At 40.6% G+C, this 21,964-nt stretch overlaps 1 protein-coding gene across 2 annotated transcripts in view; it reads right to left on the bottom strand.

The window, feature by feature from the left end:
* Positions 1 to 21,535, bottom strand: part of arid3c (AT rich interactive domain 3C (BRIGHT-like)) — a 73,075-nt gene extending 51,540 nt beyond the window's left edge. The window contains exons 1-3 of one of the 2 annotated variants that reach the window (XM_067521851.1): positions 21,220 to 21,535; positions 20,297 to 20,941; positions 8,353 to 8,430 (exon numbers count right to left, since the gene is read on the bottom strand). In XM_067521851.1, coding sequence (XP_067377952.1) covers positions 8,353 to 8,430; positions 20,297 to 20,941; positions 21,220 to 21,336 — 840 coding nt within the window. In that variant the 5' untranslated portion in view covers positions 21,337 to 21,535. The remainder of the gene's footprint in view (positions 1 to 8,352; positions 8,431 to 20,296; positions 20,942 to 21,219) is intronic. The other variant, XM_067521853.1, reaches the window with a different exon arrangement.
* Between the last annotated feature and the right edge of the window lie 429 nt (positions 21,536 to 21,964).

The following is a 21,964-nucleotide window of genomic DNA, read 5'->3' as shown; positions in this document are numbered from 1 at the left end:
TTTGAATGTTTGAGTGGATTTGAGTTAATAATTGTGGACAAAGACTAAAGATGAGACAAACCTTTAATTTCTGGTTCTACCATTTACTAAAAGGTCTTTTGAAACAAAAAAAATTGAACTTCCATTCAAAGCCTTACAGTATATGTCAAATGTTTTAACGTTTCAGCAGCGAGTAAACTTTCATTTTCGTCAGCCTTTTAACATTTATGATTGTGAAGTCCACGTAAGTTGTATGATGACATAATGTGCACGTTCAGTTCACCCTTCTGGCATTTTGACTTGGCCAAGCTCCAGCAGTTAATTGTAAATATTTAATTCATTAGAAGGGATTCAATACAACCTTCAGGTCTGTGTTTTCCCTGTAATCAGATACAAATGATGGTTCTAATTACACCAGTAAAAAAACATCAATATACAAATTATTAAAAACAATAAATTCTTGGTATCATTTCCTTTTTGTCAGATACGTAAAATCTATGGATCTGTCAAATGCACTAGAGCCCTGATAACATTTCATGTTGTTCTTACTGTGTACATTTAGTTTTGTATGTAGTACTGAAATGTGACACAACTGAAAGTTGTTGTGCGACGTGCCCTTAAATCTATATACTGCTGGGGTTACATGCGTATTTTAAAAGATCAGTATCAGCCAATCAAAACGCTGAACAACATCTGGTCTTTTATTTAATGAACCATAATGTGTTTTGCTTTTCCCATTCTGCTGGTGTTACAGTGCTGCTCTGAGGAGAGTGAACATTTATGGAGGTTGTACCATTGAACAAACTGGTTACAAAGCCAAAAATGTCAGCTTTAACACATGAGTAACCTGTTGATTAAAGCTGATGATGGCTGCATTTGTATGTAGATGTAGCAAAATATAGTTTGTAAGTGAAGATGCTCTGACACTGCTGTACAACCTCACGTGAAGTGATGCCTTTTCAATAATTTTAGCTGGTAACCTTCACACTTTATAAACCATGTGAATTAATAAGTGCTTACAGAAGTATTTAATGTTCCTTAACTAAACCCAAATATTACAAATATTGACCGATCAGCATAACATTATGACCAAATGTGCATTTTAATACAATCCAACAAAGCAGCACTGTCATGAATTCTACTTTTACAGTGTTAAGAAAAGGTGGTAATGAACTCCAGTACGATTCCACTCGTGTGCGATTCCACTTCCCACTACCCACTTTGACCTCAATGATAAACACATAGTAGAATTATCACATTTCTGACAGTTTCAACCAAAAAACTGAGAAATAATAACCTTGTAAAAGTAGAATCCATGGCAGAGCTTCTGGGTTGGGTTGCATTAAATTGCACAAGTGTTCATAATGTTATGCCACATAACATATATATATATATATATATATATATATATATAGAGAGAGAGAGAGAGAGAGAGAGAGAGAGAGAGAGAGAAGCAGATGTGGCTCACATATGTCAAAGTACTGCTTCAAAATAAAACAGTAAAGGTTGCTCTTGAGCGGGAACAGGAGACATCAGTCCATAATAAGAAAACCTATGAGGCTTTACCACCACTGAAATAGGATGTAGGATTAGTTTGGCAAGCTGATAATCTGCTGTGAGGTGATATTAGCTAGTTTGGAAAACAACATCTAAGCTTCATTCATACTGCTTTTACTGTAAAGAGAACCTTTTCACAATTAAGACGTGAGCTAAATCCTTCTAGTGCTTGGGAGAAGATTTTGAGTAATTAAAAATCTTTAACATTCCAACACACCCTTTACAAAAATGGTCTCATGCGCTCAATCACTAATCTGTTGTTTAAATCTAATCATCCCCTCCAACGTAGGTATGTAGGAAGACTAAGCAGGATTCTGATGGGCAGGGGCTCCCAAGTAGGTCAGAGGCAGTCAAACAGTGCTTATGCCAAACAGAAACAAAGTGTTAGCAAGCCCACGTTAGATTTCACAGCAGTACACGCTGATTAAAGAGGATCACATTACATGGCAGAGCCACATTCTTAAAGTGACAGTTTGTATGTACACACAGTCTGTGTCCGAACAAGTTGGAGCATGGACACATTCATTTAGCTTGTGAATACTCTCTAATAATTGTCAAAATAACCATCTAGTATTTCTATGTGTTTTTTAGAAGATAAATCCATTATAGGCTAAGTTCATTTCTCAGCAGAGTCTTTTAGTTATGGACATTTCTAAAAAGTAGTAACCTTTAAAAGACTGTGGTGATTGGAGAACATATATACAAATGTTTATTTTTGTTTTGATTGCTGCAGTTAATTATTTCCGTTACTTATTAATCTGCATCAAATATTTAGCCGGTTTGTGTCTCGTATCACTGTACATAAAGATACGTACATTTGAGCAATGGAGTTTCCAAGCTCCAGCAGCAATACAGTTTTCTTTTGCATACACAAAACATTTACATCTAAAATGATAAAAGCTTTACATGTATTCGGACAAAATCTTTTCTATATATAAGCTGTCTTTCATCTGACAGCATTTATTGTTATTTTGACCTCAGCTCAGGCTGATGTTTCACTCCCCTAATAAAGGTGTGGACAGAAATACATACAGTGCTATAGCCCTAGTTTTTGAAAATGTCATTAAGTGGATATTTGTTTGTCAGCTATTTGGCTTCCCATTTGTAATCAACAAGACATTTTTTATTGTAAAATGTTTAAATCTTTGGTGTTTTGGTTATTTCTATCAATCACAAATAAATAAAAAATGTACAACACATTTTATATCTAAATACTGAATTTGCTAACGCTTTAGCATTATTTGCTTTGAAGACTACCTTAAAAATGCTGTTACATCTAGTCTGCAAACTGTATGAGTTCCTTTAACAGGTTGAAGTCCAAGAGAAGATGTGTAGATATTTTTATGTTAGATAAGAAAGATATTTTCACAGGAAATCTAACGGTTGTGTGGGTATGTGATATGTAGAAGCTGCTGGCTGGTTCAGTGTCACCATCTGATCTGCTTATGATACAGCACTAACCTTGCTGCTTTATGCCAAATATGGCTGACTCTATGAAAATAAGGTCTCCATCTGTGCAGATGATACCTGACTGTACTTTGTATATTTTGGTTACTGTTTTTCGTTTATTTTTCCTCAAGGAAGGGAAGGACGTGATTGACAGAGCAATGCTTTAATAATACATCTTGTGACTTAAGACAAACACTGGAAAATGGACAATACTCTTAAAGGACCTTCGCCTTATTATTGAAGACTGAGTGTTAGAGATGGGTCCCTGAACAAGACCCCTGTCTGTCAACATCCTTCCTCACACAATCATATGGGGTCTGCTGGACTCCAACAAAACAAGCACACTTTTCCTGCTGCTGACTCCTCCACTAATATTATAGGTCTCCCTTGGCTTTTTCCAACAAGGTCAATATTGATTCTTCATTCCCTAGTGAGCAACTGTGAATAATCTTTTCCACGTCCATGTCTTACTATGCTGAGACATTTGTCAGAAGCCTGAATATGACTGAAGGCAAACAAAAGCTTCTTTTTTCCATTACACATCTCGTCCTGGATTTACAGTGCTACCACTGATGCCAAATAATTTCGGCAGCTATAAATGTCAATTAACATTATTAGTAAGGACCATTGTTAATGCTGTCTTAGCTGTAGTGAATCAAAGTGACCAATTATTTACCTATGACCCGCCGGCCAAGATCTTTGTAAATGAGAGCTTTTCTCACAGTACTACTAGCCTTCCTCTGTTTGTACAATGTGTTTTCTCGTGCAATCTCAGCTGAAAGAAACAAAGACAGGAAGTACAACTGTTTCCTTTTTTCACACCAAGGAATCCATAAGCACCTTAGGAACCATATCTAGTTTGTATTGATTTCAGCTCCACTTCAGCTTGAATTTACTGATTGCTTTCCTGACCCTGTGAACTAAGAACACATGCCTGGCTGAATATCTCCTAGTTACAATGAAAATGTTGTTTGTTTGTTTTTTATTTTGAGGTATTTATAATTTATCCACATACATGCAGTCACTTTTCTTTCTTTGGTCCCATTGTCCACCTTTCATCCCTGTCTTTCCAGCCACTCAGGGTAGGTATTAAGGTACTTTAGCAAGTCTGGACAAAGAACCATGCAAGTAATTTCCATGTGTCATCAACTGTGACATTCCTCTGGGACCTCTCCAGAAACAAAAGGACACACTCTGGTATAATCTCATCTTCAGCAGATGGCATGCACAAGGCTATCACCTCCTGTTCTGTGCAGTTTTATGGTTACATTCCATGAATGAAAATTTTTATGCTCATTAATGCATTTATCGCGTATTTTATTAAAACAAGCAGAGTCGCCTTTTCCTGCCATGCTTCTTTAGACAAACATCAATATAGCCAATAAAGAAGCACAAACGCATGCTACAACATATTCTTGGTAAATTACTACCATTTAATATTCATTGATCTGTTACTCAAAACAGCCATTTTGGATTGCAGAGCTGCAACTAACTAAGACAACTTTACCATTGATTCATCTGCAGATTTTAGTGTTGATTACTCGGTTCATCGTTTTGTCTAGTAAATATCTGAAAATGTTGAGATACTTTCGTAGTACCTATGACATAAAGATTTAGTCAACCTGCTACAGAGAGCTTACCTTAAAAAAGGAAAGTCAGAGGCATTGACCTTTCGTGTAAAAATTAAATTTAGTTGAGCCCTCTGTCAAAAAAAAAAATAATAATAATAATAATAATTTATTTAAAAGGAGTCTAAACATGTAAGTGAGGCAAAACAATGCACAAAAGTACCTGGTTTTTGTTGCAGTGCCATCTACTAACTGCAAGCACAAATAACACAGCTGGCAGCTAATGTTCGTTTTATTTTAAGAAAGTCGCAATAAAAGGCTTAACATTTCCAAAATGATTTATCCTCTTTCTATTTCTCTTTTCTTAGTGGAATCCATTACAAACCTAAGCCATTATAGGAAACAAAGGGGAAATACTGTACACACAGTACGATGTATAAAAGAAAGAGCGACCGATTGACAACTACAAACAATACAGTTAGTAGTGGTAATGAAGACTGTGGAGTGATGTTGCTTTGATCGCCTGTTTGAGCAAAGACACAGCAGCACTGCTTTCCCAGTGCTGATGCTGTCTTTCAACTCATTGGTGTATGAAGGTCAGGTTACACATTCATTAACTGTCACAGCCTCTTGTCAACACACGTGTTTGAATGAAATGTGGTCATGAGTGCTGTTAGCAATTTGAAGGGGGAAAAACCTAATCACTCACTATAATCTCCATAACACGTCATGTATTCTTAACATGAAATGAAGAACAGGTTCCAACATCTCCGAACTGCTCGACCGTCCACTTCATTTGACAGACAGAGGAGATACTTGAATTTGGGATGTGGGGTTCCGTTAACACCAATAGCTAATTACTCAGCTGGGGTCACATCTAATTTCACATCTTTTCTACTACATTGCTACTATGTAATAATTTTATTTTTGCAGTTTCCTACTAGACAGACAAACCAGGTCAATAATCCTAATCATAATTATTGACTCAATAGAGGGTTAGACAGTTGTGGGTTCAAGCCCCGGTCGGCCGCAGCCTTTCTATGTGGAGTTTGTATGTTCTCCCCGTGCTTGCGTGGGTTTCCTCCGGGTACTCTGGTTTCCTCCCACAGTCAAAAGACATGCATGCTAGGTTAATTGGTGAATCTAAAATCGTCCGTAGGTGTGAATGTGAGTGTGAATGGTTGTCTGTCTGTGTATATCTCTATGTGGTCCTGCAATAGACTGGCGACCTTTCCAGGGTGTACCCCGCCTCTCGCTCGATGACAGGTGAGATAGGCTCCAGCCCCCCTGCAACCCAAATAGGATAAGCGGTGACAGATAATGGATGGAAGGATGGACTCAATGGCTCAGTTAGTAGAGTGGCCACCTACAGACCATAGGGTCGGAGGTTTGCGCCCCAGATCTCCCCCAACCCACCCCCAGTAGCCCATCCCCTGCCATGCAGTGCCGGTCCCAAGCCTGGTAAAATTGCAGAGGGTTTTATCAGGAAAGTCATACAACGTAAAAATGTGATCAATAAACATGCTGACTAATAAACTGCTGTGGTGACCCTGAACATACAGGATAAACCGAAAGACTAAAAAAAAAGAATTATTGACTCCAATATCCAAATTGATTACAGCCACTCCACTAAACTTTGTCAAGACAATTCTAACGACCCTGATGCAACGCGTCTTCTACCATAAACGACCAAATGCTGTGCTTTGTTCACCCATTCCCTCTCAGATGCCCCATAGGTGTAGCTTTTCAGATAGTGTACTAGCCTGTTGTTGTCTTACCTGAATTAGGTGCTAGTTCTAGACTAGTGCTAGTGCAAGTTCAAAGTTGGTTCAACTTGCCAACTTTCTAAGAACAAGTTTGTTTTTCCATAAAAGCACTGCTGATTTAGTATCAAAGCCATCAGTAGTACATCGCATTTGTACTGCATGTTGTGGTCGCTATGTCAGTGCTTTCAGAGAAAGGTGAGTTCTTACGTCTTAGCTCATTCGGATTTTTGTTTCACAGTCTACATCCCTTCACCCACCTGCAATCCGCCACGAAGCCCCTTCTACATTAATGTGTTTGGTTATTGTTGTGGTACAGCTCAAGCTATTTTCAACAGGTGGAAACAGAAGCACAATCCATTGAGAATGGTGCCAGAGGACAAACACTCTTTAGTGTGTTCTCACTTCAGATATCTCATAAGACCTGAGAAAATCACTGTCACTGATGTCTGGCAATTATGAAGTCTCCTGCATAATCACTTAATATTTAGGATCTTTGAGATGAATCCTGTGTAAAACACACACTCCTGCTATAACACAATGGCTAGTAGGACGTTTGTCCCCAACACAGCCTGCATCTTACTCTGCCTCCATCTTAACAGATGTAGACTGCTTAGAAACACGGAAGAGCTTCTTCTGAAGGGACTTTTCCTGTGGCTAAACATATTTTACGTGTTAACTATAAATTGTGCCAAAAAAGGTCACTGACTGGGAAATGTAGTGATGGATAATTTGTATATAAAATAAACTACAACATCATTTATTAAAGTTTAATATTTTATTTTAAAAATGGTTTAAACAGACTTTGAATCGGTGCGGTTTGAATCAAAGTGTACACAATAGGGTCGGAGGTTTGCGTCAGTAAACCTCTGCAATCTCAGTTGGTAAAGGCAGTCGTCCACTGACCACAGGGTGAGTGGTTCGATCCCCGGCCCTGGCTATATGTCGAAGTGTCCCTGGGCAAGACACTGAACCCTTAACAGCCCATTCCCATCCCCAGCTGTGCAGTGCCGGTCCAAGCCCGGTAGAAATCAGGGAGGGTTGCGTCAGGAAGGGCATCCGGCATAAAAACTGTGCCAAATCAACATGCGGACAATGATCCGCTGTGGCGACCCTGAACCCACGGGATAAGACGAAAGGACAATAAATAAATAAAAAATCTGCGCCGTAATCTGTTGTGAGATAACCACAAAAGCCTTATGTAAAGCTGCATTAAGCGTTCATGCTAACAAAACACTGTTTTTAGTCTCTACCTGCTGCTGCTTTCAGGATACTTCAACAAAATATCATTCAGGCAAAGTGATATGATAAATTATTTGTCAAATTATTATTATTATTATTACTCTCATTTAACTCAACATTTAAGTCAAGATTTAACTTAAGATGCTCAATGCGCAGGAGGTACAGCAGTCGTCCATCAATCACGCGGTTGTTGGTTCAATCCCCGGCTCCTCCAGTAACATGTCGTTGTATGAGTGTGTGTGTGATTGAGAGTGTGAATGGGTGAATAAGAAGCGCTTTGAATTCCGATAGGTAGAAAAGGCGACCCCGAACTCGCGGGATAAGCCGAAAGGAGATCATCAGAAAAGGCCTATATAGGTGCAGACCATTTAATCATATCAGTCAGGTATACAGAGTGCTGTCCTCATGTATGTCCATTGACATTGCATGCGGAACTGTAGAGGTAGTGCCTGTGTTTTGGTAGGGGACCCTCCTTCTCCTGATTAGTGGAGTGACTGGGGAAGCTCTCTCAGTAGAGTGTCACCTCACACCTCTCTATCAGCCAGAAAGGGTATTGTCTTTCCATCGGGCTGCAGTGGTGTGAGAAGAGAGCAGGAAACATGACCAGCAGCTATTGTTAGGCGGATGTCGGCCTGTCACTCACAGCCAAATGAGTGATTTGGAAGTGGGGGCTGGGGGGGCATCTGAGATACCATGTCTGTGTGTTCGAGATAGTCATTATTGATGGGGGGGGGGGGGGGGGGGGGGGGGGTGTTGGTGTGTGTGTGGGGGAGGGGGGGGGTAGCATTACTGACCTCCTGAATCAGAGGCTCTGAACTGCCACTTGCATTTTCCAGCTTCCTCTGTGCCACCCTGCTGCTGCTGCTGCCTGGCTGAAGACATTTTAAAGGAAACACTTCATTATCTTTTTCTGCTCTGCAGCAGTAAAATCAACAGCAACTTTTCCTACCTCTCCTGCCTGTGCCGTACACGCACACAGAAGGAGATGACATGCAGCAGTGCAAAGTGAGCTTATAAAATATTTCTCCACCTGAAAGCAGCAGTGGGTTTATGTTCAACCATCCATCACGTTTACTTGACCTCAATCAGGTGCAAATGATAAAATAATGCAACACATAATGCAATAATGTTTTCTTCTTGCTGTAGGATTTCTGTAGCTCCTTAATGCTGTGCGTCCTGTCCTTATTTCCTGCTTTCCTGCCTTTTTATTAAAGTAATGTAGTCAGTTCTTTAAACGCCTCACAGTGCATTAGTGCTGCTCTGTTACTGTCACGATGGGATGTACGAACATTAGTGTAGTAATAAAACTAAAAAAGCATCCAATCATATACTAAACAGCTTGAACCAGTTATTTGTCTATTAGCATTAAGTAGTTAAACTGTCAGCTGATCACTGCTCTTGAGTGTCACATGAATGAAGTGGAAACTGGAAATGTAGTCAAGGTTGTGGAACTGATGTGGACAAATTGAATACATTTTGGTCTCCTCCACGCTTCTCAGTCTCAGTTCTGTGTAAATACATCACCAACTTTCCCATTTGCTCATTCCATAATTAATAACTACAAACACTAAAACACACAAACCCCTAATTTTTTCGTTCCTAAGAGGCTTGTCTCTTCTAATAAGTGCTGTTAGAGCAATATAGTCCAAAATTCTATTTAAGTCACATGCACTTCTTACTATATTATCATAAATGTGGATTTAATTTTAATAGTTGAATTTGAACTTTCTTTGCATGAGGCTTGCGTGGCTTGGCCAGAAAAGAAGGCTGGGCTCTTTATACACACCACAAATATACCCATAGCAGTGTACAAATATACAAAATGAATGCAAAATCTTCATTGTGTTGTTTATGTAAAACATGCAAAAGAGCCGTATGTTAGGTGACGATGATGAAGAAAACATTAACAAATTCAGCCTCTTTGTTTTCGTCATGACTCTCCTTATGCACCTTCAGCCATTTTCTGATCTTGATATGCTTTTGTTTCCTCCTTATGCTCAGTTTTCTCTCTCGGTTTAACATTTTTGCTCTGTCCACCACATCATGTCCAGCTGGAAAGCAAGGCTTTATGAATATAATGTCCTGAGGGGCAGAGAGCTTAATTAACTTATGTTACAACTGATCATTGTGTCCTGTTGGCCTGAGCAGATGAGAGCCGACAGGTCCAGATTACCCTCAATCTGGGGCCACAGCAGAGGCAGAGACCATCTTGCTAAGCTGCGCAGACACACGTCTGCTAACAAGTGAGTATATGGTATCAGTATTGGTTCAGAGAGGCCTCTCAAGGATCTCAATAGGAATGTGGTGGCATGCATAATGCTCGTGCACACACACACACACACCTGCACAAACATATTCATCAGGAGCTCCAACAGATGGAACTGGTGTCTGTATCTCCTTCTGTGTCTGTCAGATAGTCACCCCAACCTCAACAATACATGCAGTACTGGTTCACATTTCAATTCTTCGTAGGTTTCAAACAAACGTATCCCGTCACAGGACTAAAGCACATTTTCATTATCCAGTGCTTCTCTTGCTCTATAAATGCGCTTTTTATCGGATGAACAGAAGCTGTACAAACCAAGCAGAGTGACGGTGATGATCGTGGTCGGGACTGGGAGTAGAGATAATATTTATATTTTTACTTTGCCACTTCCAATAGGCCCAAACCGTTTGAATAAAATGGTGACAGACAGATGCTGCATTCATGTTAGTCATGAGTTACCATAATTACCACTTTAACACATCCAAGTCATAGCTATAACTGGACCTTCATATTGTATATCTGACCATGTTGGTTAATTTAAAATTGCCAGAAAGAACAAACATATAATTTCCTTATATTAGTATATGTCCAGTATATGTTGCAGGATTAAGGTGATTAACCCTAAATGTCCCACATGTTATGGATATGCTGCCATGTTGTACAAGTAACTGTGTATTGTTTGGTGATCTGAATATCTGTACAACAAATTAATGTGGTTATATCAAAGGTCAATATGTGTGTTTAAATTAGAAATGTCCTGAGCTAACGTGTGGTTATGGTATCATCCATCTGGGCATATTTTAAATGATCAGTATTAACTTAAATAAATAACTTGAATCCTTTTTTTTTTACTGAACTTTAATGTTATGGGTCTCAACCTGCTGGTGCTGCAGCTGCTCTGCTTCACAGCGCTCTACTACAGTGCAGCTTACTGTGACACAAAGGAATAACAACAGTTGCAACCGTCCCATTTTCATCCGGGCTTGGGACAAACACCAAGGTTGCCCTTGGTGACTGGGCGGGGCCACAGCTGGTGGGGAGGAATTTGAACCCGCTGCCTTATGCATACCACTCTACTCTACCACTGAGCCACCAGGCACAGTGTCTCACCCTTTCTCCATATCTCTCTCCACAATCATCGTTATTGCTTTCACCAGTGTTCTTCCCTGTCTAAGTCACCAGATTGTCTGCCCACATTGGTCTCCAGCAATCCGGATATCGTGTGGGCAAACAACCATCGTTCCATGGCTCCCTGCTACCGGCCTGGTCAAAAAAATGTGGCTGTCCACCACCAATCAGCCTCTCAAGGTGGAATGCAGGAAACTGGCCCCTCGGTTCCTCGGACCCTTTCCCATCACTAAGGTTGTTAATCACATGGCAACTTCAACCCCCCCCAGACCTCTGCGCATCCACCCGACCTTCCATATTTCTCAGATCAGACCTGCCCTTCAGAGTCGGCTTGCTAGATCTGGGACTAATCTGTCATTTTTTACCAGATTCCTCGTTGAGCGTTCTCCCGTTAAAGCCCTTCTACACTCTTTGCACCTAATTCATTAATAAATCACATTCAACAATTTTCAAACTGCAAGTCTGGTTGTTTTATTGGGTCCTGTATCATTGGTGTATTGGGACAGTCAGAAATCAGTCCTCTCTACTCTGCACAGCCCTGCTCTCATACATATTAACTAAACTCTGCACAGCCCCTCGTCAATTCATAGGTAGGTATCAAATTACAATAAATAAGAATGTTACCAAACTTGCTATTCTAATTGAAAATGTTGTTCGTGTTGTTGTTGGTCTGTAGGTTGAACCTTGCTCAAAACGCTTTTAGAGGTGAAAATCTTTGAGCTGCTGCTACTGTTCAGCGAGTCTGGTGTCACGGGAGGCTTCCACTGCACCTCTACACCGTAATTTAAGTGTTGGAGCATATCTTTATTTAAGAAATATGTAAAAGAAAAATGTACCCTATAATGTCAAAATATCAGTGACAGGTCATTTTCTGCTGTCACCAATGAATCAGTGTCTGTTTGCAACCACGGGCTGTTTGTGAGAGAAGATGCTCTGTAACACTGCTGCAGGTGGAGTGATCTCTCACAGAATCCCACTCCACTCATTCTTAGTTTCTTACATGTCACATCAACATTTTAAAGTTTTAAAAGTCGACATTCAGAGGTAAATTGAAGCTCTCCTGCCTTCACCGCTGTGGACACAGAGGGAGGACAGAATGAAGCACCTCAAAGGGATCATCACATAGGCACTAAATCAGCGACAACAACAACAGCTCCTCCCCACTACACCAGAGAGGCCTTGACACAAAAGAACGGACTTTTATGGCAGCAATCTAATCTGCTAGCTTGCGTTCTGTCCATCAATGATTACTTAATCTTGTTAGCGCAGCGCCGCTACACAGGTGGCACATGCGAATCTCCAGCCATTGACTGCACTGCATTTGATTCCATACATGGAGTCAGAAAATGCTGATTGGCCATTATAGAGAATGCAAATGAGGCTGAAGGTCACTTATATTGAAGAATCAGTGAATTTTTTTTTGCTTTGGGTTTGCTCTCTGTAGCCTATGCAGGGACGGATCTGTTGTAGAGGCAAAAACACTAAACTGACACACAATAAGAAACAAATAAAGGAATTACACTATTTCTCCCTTTGAAAAAAAAAACCAAAGCAACTTCAATATTTATCTATGAAATCTATGATTTATTTATCTCTTGTCATCCAAATGGTGTTATAATGCAGTAAAGATTTAATAATTTAGTCTGGAATACCTCCAGGTACACGTGAACCATTTCCAGAAAATGATCACCTTGACCAAGAAACCAGGGTCCTTATTTAGTTTCTGGTGGATAGATTTAGTTACAGCTTGTTCTTAAAGTTTTTTACTTCTTGTTTTATTGTTAGAGCAGCAAGGTGGAGTGGTTAGTGCTGGTGCCTGATACAATGGCTAGAATGTCCTGAGTTTGTGTGGGTTTCCTCCAGATGTTCTGCTTCGCTCCCACAGTCCAAAGACATGCATGTTGGGTCAATTGCTGACTCATAGGTGTGAATGTGAGTGTGAATGGTTGTCTGTCTGTGTATGTCCCTGAGACAAACTGAAATCCTGTCCTGAGTGGACCCCGCCTCTCACCCAATGACAGCTGTTGTAGACCCCAGCTCTCTCTCCCCCCGCCCCGCCAACACTGAACAGGATAAGTGGTTAAGATAGTGGATGGACGGAGGCTTGCTTCATTTTTATGGTTCTTTAGATGCAGTGGAAACACAGACTTTTTTTAGACTTACACAAACGTCTCCACTCTCACAGAAATACCATGGTCAAGTACAACAAGCACTGCAACCTTTCTCACACCAGATTGATTTTATCAACCTGCTCAATGACCCAGGCTTTGGTCTCATCAGCCCTTACATATGGCATAGTAGATCCCTACTCTACCTGCTATCACGCACCAGAACTTTGATGTCCTGGTAACAATAGCAAATGAGTTAATAGTTCAGACATAAAAGCTTGGAATAAAAATTGGGATTATGCAAAAAAAAAAATGTTGACCCTTATAATGTACCATAATGAAACCAATGGCTGCTTAAAGATGTCAAAAAAGCAACTCAAAGATCTAAAGCTGTATTGATATTAAATAGAGGTGATTCGTGGACAGATTGTGCTAGATCACGTGTATGGAATGCAGATAAAAAGGGTTAATTTTGTAAGTGTTATGATTGTAAAAAAAAAAAAAAAGCAAATCATATCTCATTTCATTACTCTAGTTTTAACTTAACTAGCTCTTCACACCATTTATTTTGGCCCTTTAATTTTTGTGACACCATCCCATTATAGAGGTTCCTGCTCCAAGCCCAATAACTCACCCCCTAAGGGCCTCTCAGGGCCCCGTAACTAATGACGTGAGGCACTGAATCATTATATTGTGTTACACCACAGTTCTCCTATACCATCGCTAGCAGCAACGACATGACATAAAAGGATCTAAAAACTGACATACGCATGCATTTAATCAAAAGAGAACACGTCGTCATGGTAATTCTGAGGGCCTCCCCAACAATGGCGGGATGGAAAAAGCCAGTCAGAGACACGGTGGTGAGGCAATGTTTGCCCAACAGTCAGATCTCATAAACAGAGAGGGGGGGGCTTTTGCGAGCAGCTGCAGAAATTCCAGGCTGCCGCGATTAAAAAGTAACACCCACATTGAGGGTGGGGGGGGGTGCGTTTGAACAAGCTGACCCTGCCTCTGTTTTAATGAAAAGAGAGGAGCCCTTTGCAGTAAAAACAAGTACGTCTCAATGGTGCATTGTGCCGAGCCCACTTTTCACTGCATGTTGACTCCTCGCTCCTTTCACACAATGATACAGAATGAAAAGTCTAAAAAGACAAAGTCCACGCTTATTATCATAGAGGGACTGTGGAGGAGCCAGGCTGTGGATGTGTCTGTGGCTGCTACTGCGTTATTCAGAAGGGAAATACGAGTATTAAAATCTTTATAAAAAATTAAAACGTCATCCCGAGAATAAGAATTTAAAATAGAAAATGCTGCCGGGGCCAAAAATATTTTTTATTTAGTGGAAGAAAATAATGTGCGAATTGTATTCACAAGCACTTGATGGGGGCCAAGACAGCATCTGTGCATGAGCGGCACCTTCCCATGTCTGAGTCTGCTAAGCTTTGTTGCCATAACATGAGGTTCAGGCTTAGTCAATCTTGTACACGAGTGAACTTAGCATCTGTAATGAAGTTGATCAGAAACCTATAAGTCGGGGCTTCCTGGGGTACAAAGTGAAAGCCTGCACCCAGTTGTACTCTCGCCTCGGTTGCCACCACAACACATATATACACAATCCCACACCCTTTCAGATCCTCCATTCCCTCTATCACATCTTCTGTTTTCTCTCTACAGCTCTTCCTGATCCCCACCCCCCTCTTTCCCCCCAAGTGTCAGCTGAACATATAACTGTAATAGCACGCAGTGAAAGAATTCAGGAATGTCATGAAAACAGATTCAGTGACAAAGCACATTTTAAAGTGCAGCACAGCTGTCGAAGGAATCGGGATCTTTGCTCCATTGAATGTTTCACGGCAGCTTCACGGCACCGGAATGAGTTTCCACATCCCTAACAGAATGTTGACACAGGAGTTACGGCACAGCGGCGGCATGTGCCTCTTTTAAAAGTAGGTCTCCCCTTCAGGTTTTATGGTCGCATTAAAGTGGGTGGTGCAGGGCTGGAGGGGGGGAAGGGTCGGGATTGGAGGGCTGATTGTTTTTCAAGACAGGCCCTTGGATACTGTATGGCTGAAAAATCCGGAATAAACATTTGAAGAATTCAACTGTCCTACTACAGTTTACTGTGTGCTGAGTCATGCCGCAACAATTATTAACAAATTAACAATCCCATTTGCTTCTGCTAATTTGTGTGCACGCAACACCCCTGTATGTAGTTGAAACATGATGTATTTGATGCAATAATCTCAAATTCAAAATAGAGTAATTCATAAAATAAAAAATAAAAAAACGACTATGTTTACAGTACAATGATTTGAAGATAAATACAATAAATAATGTGTATAATAATCATTTTGAATAAGGTCTACTAATGCAAACTTTTGTCTGCGGGATGTGATTAAAGTTTTATGGTATTACAACCTGTTTAGTTTTAAGTCCAGAAAACAAAAAAGTGTATTTATGTGTTTTTGTTAAAAAAGTTCAAAAGTATAAATACACCGTGGTGTTGGTGGTCTTTCTGAAACCATTCACTTAAATATTAGTATATGCACCATAATTGGGATTATCATCAGAATGGATTCAAAAGTCATCATTAGCAGAAATGTCATCTAAGTGTACATTTGTATTAGAGTGTATTGTTCTAATCTTTTACAAATGATCAATGTAATAAACTTCCTTAATTAAATCATACAATAAGAAAATGGCCCTTTTAAGCAGACAGATTAAGTTAGGTCCTTAATTTGGGGCCAGTAAAATCAGCTGTACTGCAAAAAAAATACACAAACAAAGAAACTCGTTATAAAACTCTGTTGTTGCCTTCTTCTAAATTAGACCTAAATGTTTAATAATAATAATAAATGTGCTACTTTGGGAAGCTTCATATGCAGGTTTACCTTTGAATTCAGAGGCGTTTCAGCTTTGGTTAGTGTCATTCAGCCACTGCACTCACATCAAAAACATCTTCCCGTCATAAAACTAACTTGTTATAAGTACATGTGGCGTATAGCCCTTACTAGGATACTATTACTATTCCAGTGACGTGTGAAAAAGATATTTTTGCAGAGTGAGTGATTTGAGTGGCAGGGGGAGGGGAGTGAAATCATACACCAGTCCAGCTGGAGCTCCCTCCTCCTCCTCCTCCTCCTCCTCCCACTCCTCCTCCTCCTCTTCCAACACTCGTCTAAATGTTGGAACAACAAGCTGGAAGAAGTACAATGTACTGACATGTTTATTAAATGACATTATTCAATCATGTCTAATGCTTTGAAATCTGCTCTGTTGTCCATCTGTGAAGATTTTGAGCAACAACACAAAGCAGAAAACAGTTTTGGTCTATCTAGGATTTTAAGAGCAAATTTCCACCATGCTGACACAGACAGCAAACACCTCATTGTAATCTCCTTAGATATTATTACTGGAAGTTTCTAGAAATAATTTGGACTATGATTGACAGTAGTAAATACTAGAATCAAGAACACTAATTTTTATGACGCAATAATGATTCTGTACATTAAAGTCTCACATTAAATCCCCAAACTACCAAGTACTGTATGTCAACCAAACATGTTGCTTTCACTTCAGTCCAGGTTTAAATCTAAACTGCAGTTATCACCTCTGGTACATGTCTATCACCGAGATATTTAACAGTATACTCACATAAAATGAAAATGTATTTGTTGCAAAGTTGTGCAAAGGGAGGCGATTTATGGAAACTGATTTATTTTAGATTTGTTTTATAAAAAAAATAATACTCCATATAAGTTATAAATAGTTTTCAGACTTTTAAACAGGAATGAGGTGAAAAGAGGTAGAAGAGGAAAATATGTAAAGTCCATGTTAGTCCCTGTGGCTGTGCACGTGTTGTGTTCTCCTACTCGTCACACATTTGTATATATAAATTAAACATGAAATTAGATTTCTTTGAAAATCTGATACTGAACTCTGTTTTTTTTCTGTATTCAGTATTCAGAGAGTGTACAGCTAGTTGTACATCCTTGTACAATGAAAATAAAGTATCTATCTATCTAACTATTTATCTGACTATCTTTTTTCTGTCTCCTTCAGAAAGTTTTTAATTGCTGCTTGCACAGAGTGATTCACCACAGCGAACATCATGTCAGTTATTATTATTGTCAGTGTTACTTTATTGCCGTGTGGTAAAGCAGTGCAGACATTTGAGATCCCTCTGTACATAATATCATATTTAACAGTGGCCACTAAACAGTGTGTGTGTGTGTGTGTGTGTTTGAAATAAAAAAAACAAACAGACACAATGGTTTCAGTACATCCATTAACAAGCTTGTTTTTTTTTTTTTGGAGTCCTGCCATTCACTCTCCTCCAGTTTACTGTTATCTCTGTTCATGCAAATGCCTGCAGGGCTGAGGTCTAAAGATGAACTGATACAGATTGGAAAATCGATACACGAGTCAGAGCTATGACCGCATCAGTTGAAAACTACAGATTGGGGCACTGTATCTGTAGCTCTAGAAATATTTCGGATTCTCCAAGAACTGAGGAATTCTAAAACTAAGCGTGTCAAAAGCAGCAGCATCAAGGTTTACAGCAAGTAATAAACGTCATTATTTACATAGAAAGTCAGCTGGAGCCAAGTAACGTTAACCATGTTACCAGTGCTACGTTCAGAGCACAGCAGCTGTCAACTTCAGCCACTATAAGTTAGTTATATCACACTAAAGACCAGTTTTTCAGTGAAAACTCAATGCAGCACTGCGTGATAAAGTGAAGCAGCAGGGTGTCCAATGTTTTCATGTTTTTGCGTGGGCCTGTTTGGTTTTTGCTGCTTTGAGTGACTTTAATTGTCAAAAACACTATTTTCTACCTTTCTACTTTCTAAAACAATTTCACCAATGCATTACAATTACTGATGCATTAAAAATCACTGTTGCAGCTGTAAAGGTGGAGCTGATTGAAACTAATTTACGTACTGACAGATGATAAATCCATAAATCCATAAAAAGATTCGTATGAGACTTTGCATTTGAATGTATCCACAATACAGCTTTCAAATAAGTAGAGGGGAGTAAAGAAATACATTTTGAAACAACTTGAGTAATAGTACTAAGTTCTTTCACTGCAAGACACACATACTTTATGTACAGCAATGTTATTTGATTCGAAGTTCCAATCAGAAAATTGACATCAGCTAAATTGAATAGTTTCAGCACAGGCCTCTGCATCATATCAGTGCAAATTTAGCTGCATAGTTTTCTGTATGGATGTATCAAGACACGTATGATTTCTTTTGAGAAGTAGAGATTCACACCTTTACTGCACAGTCACATACCTTTCTTAACAATGTTTGTGTATCAAAGAGGAAGCAGGGTCGAATGTGTAATAGCACATGATTTTGTTGCTGTTTCGTAATAGTTTGGCACGGAGCCAGCTCCCAGCCACTCACACACACAAACACACTCACACTCACACACACACATGTGCATGCATGCTGCCAGACAGGGAGATCCCTGCATTTTTGGGTGGGAGCCAGGCTGGAATACTACTAGGTCCAGTTTCCTGCATTTCCTGAGCTGCTGCCAAAACTACACGCAACAGCTTCTCTCTCTGTTTTCCCCGATTCCTCTCTGTCCCTCTGCCTCGGGTTTTCGGTGTCATCTCCACTCACCATCTTTGTTTTCCTGTCAACGCTGGGAATTTCTCATCTCCTTAGATTCTGCTGTAACTGCCCCCCGCTGGCTTGTTCAAAGTGGAAACAACTTTTAACTTTTAATATCTCTAATTATCTTCCTTTCGATGTAAAAATGCAGATTCAAATTTTATGCACATCGTGAAAAATTGCATCGCTTGTTTTACACATTTTACCTGCACTGACTATCATGTTGTTCCTGGACTATAGGAAGTGATTTAGGAGCTCCACTAAACACTGACTGGTTTCTTTTTCTCCAGATCAGATTAAAACTCGCCCGCCTCAGTGGGGCCTTTTTATATTTAGCCCACATCTTGTTCCTATTTGCAAAGATGCATTTACTGCCTTCAAATGTGGTTTTGTTTTGCAGCTTTGAGCATGCTTAGTATGCTGGCTCCACTCTGTCTGCCTAGCAGCCATAAGCATCCTTTTATTGTCCCATGACCATTACACTGAATGACTACATACAAATGACCCCCACAATAACTGCACATCCTGAGGAATCTTTGAAGCATGTGGGGCTGGTTTTCCATGAAGCCTGAGGAAACTTATCTGAAGGAAAATAAACGTGTTTTCAGCGAAAAGTGAAGGCTTTATGAATTGGTCACGAGGTCTATGAAGTTGAACTATGGGACGACTTACATGCAGTCATATCCTTTGATCATAAATGTAATGCAAATGCAGGCAACTACAAAGCTCATAACCTGCAACGAGAAAAACCTGTGAATGTGTCATCAAATAATGACAAAGTCGAGATGACAGAACTTTCTCTCCGTCGACTCAGCTCACCATCCTCAACACATAATTGTCTCCACTGTATATTGAAGCTATTGGTTTCAACCCCTATTTAAATTGCATTTCCATGCATCGGGTTGCTTTAATGTGCAGCGCTAATGCAGTCGCTAATGTACACATTACATTTAGGGAAGTCTGTAAATGATCCATCATAAATAAGAGATGACATGGAACATCCACAGCCGCTCAGAGTATAGATCTGTCTTCTGCAAGCTGGGAATCCAGAAACAGCTGTATATCAATCAAATACCCTACAGTCATTAACTAGCCGCTGACAAAACAGAAGACGTCTTTAGGAGAATCGAGCCTTCAGTATGTCTGAAACGGACAACGCATTACGTATAATCAACTGTTTATGACTTAATTAATAGTTAATCTACATCAGCTGACAGTAACTTTCGGTTGCCAGGATGTGGAAACATCAAAGTTGCAGCAGCAACTTTATTAGATACGTTTATCAGGAGTCTGCAGCTGTGTTGTGTTCACTGACAACTTTTAAAAGCACTTCTTTCAGAAAGAGCACTGCAGGTATTTCAGCTGGTTAGTGTCGGGTTTTATTAAGTGTCACAAATAAGCACGAAGTTCTAAGATACTGAAATCTATGAAATGGGCGGAGGTTGGGGTAATTTGGCAGCCTTGCAATAAATTACGAAATTCCCGAAATGTTGGTTAATTGGAGATAGAAGAAACCGGGTTTTTAATCACCGAATGAACCACAATCCCCGGCTGAGTCACTGTGCACACGGGTGAAATGTTCAGTAGGTCAGTGCTGTCTTACCTGTTTGAACTGCTCCTCATAAGTCCACTCGTGGTGCTGGGACTGGGGGTGCGCCGTTGGAGACTCTGCGCGCCGAGCCGGGGCGAAGACCGCCGGGACTCTTGCCATGAGATGCAACGGGGCGCTCTTCGGAGACAGACAGTCTCCCTGGAGCGAGGACTGCCGTTGTTGGTAGTGGTTCAACTCGACATCGTCCTCCTCCTCTTCATCCATGATCTCCTCCTGCTCCTCCATGTCATCTCCCTCCTCTTCCCGCTCCTTATCGTTGCTGCCCGCTCTGGAGGAGTCCCCGTCCTCGGTCGCTCTGCGGACCTCCATGTGAGGGAGAGTCAACCCGGAGGACGAGTTGACAACTCCGGCAGCCAGCGCGCCGCGCATCGCTGCCTGATAGTGGCGGAAAGCCAGAGTTTGTTGGTGTAACTGGGACTCCACCATAGATCTGAGGTCTTTCTCCTTCTCCGCCTGCCGGAGCTTCTCCTCCAGAGCCAGGCGCGCCGCCTGCTGCCGCTGCAGGTTCTCCATGACCGCCTCGAGCTTCATGCCGCCGCTGCCGGGCTGCTGCGACTGTGCGCCGGGGAACGGGCTGTGAGAGGAGGCGGAGGGAGCCTGCAGGGCAAGACTGCCGGGGGGCGAGAAGGAGCCTTGCTGCGGGGGGGGACGAGACCGTGGATTATCATGGGCAACTTCTCTAAGTAACACACGCTCCACAAATGAGCTCATTACACACTGGGCTCAGTTTTCTGATTTGAAGTTCAGCCTAACATAAAGTTTTCACTATAACAGACATGATAAACGTCAATCAAGTGGCTAAGACTCTGTTAAAGCGTGTGACATCAAATTACTAAGAGCATTTGAAAGAGACAAAACCAGCTGTGGTGCAGTGAAGTTTAAGAATCCGATAGAGAAAAATCCTGGACGCTTACCAAAGCAGATTTAGTTGCTATACTTGTGTTATCAACCATGCTTCTGTCCGTCAGATGCGCTGAAATGTTCTCAAACGGATCACCGAGTCTTCTTCGAGTCCTGCTAAAGTCCCGCATTCAACAGCCAAACATTGAGCTTGTCTGAATAAATACTTGAAATGTGTTTGGTGTTGAATGGTGGAGCCCCGAGCTGCTTTTGGCAACAAGTGGCAACTGTAGTGAGAATGACCTCTGGAGGCAGAGATCAGCCCTCCTGCTCCATCTGCGAACAACACGTCAATAGCTGCTGAGAAAGACAGGGAGCACGATCCCACACCGAGGCCACACCGACAGTCACCGCTCTGATCAGACCGACGGGGGACGAAAAGCGTTTTTCAGTCGTTTACAGAATCAAACGGGACTGTTGCATTTGCGTTAAAAACGTGCGAAATAGTTTCGAACACTTTTATTCATTGCTTTAACATTTCGAACATAATTACAGGATAATTGATAAAGCTATTTTATTTTTACAGTCAGGCCAACGGATGCATTATGTCTGCTGCTGTTGAGTTATAATAATAAAACAAAGTGGGTAATCTTGTTTATTTTTATAATGATATCTATTTTATTTCTATATTTATATTCTTCAGCAACACAACGTTGAACCTAAACTGCGAATGTCTGTTGTGACACTCGTCACACTCTGTTTGTTTGTTTGTTTGTTTGTTTGAAACAAAACCTGTACAACTATTTATTTCTGTGTTTC

This window comes from Channa argus, chromosome 11, assembly GCF_033026475.1.
Source record: "Channa argus isolate prfri chromosome 11, Channa argus male v1.0, whole genome shotgun sequence".
Taxonomy (NCBI): domain Eukaryota; kingdom Metazoa; phylum Chordata; class Actinopteri; order Anabantiformes; family Channidae; genus Channa; species Channa argus.
Note: the sequence above shows the minus strand (reverse complement) of the source record. Positions and strands in the feature narration are given on the sequence as shown.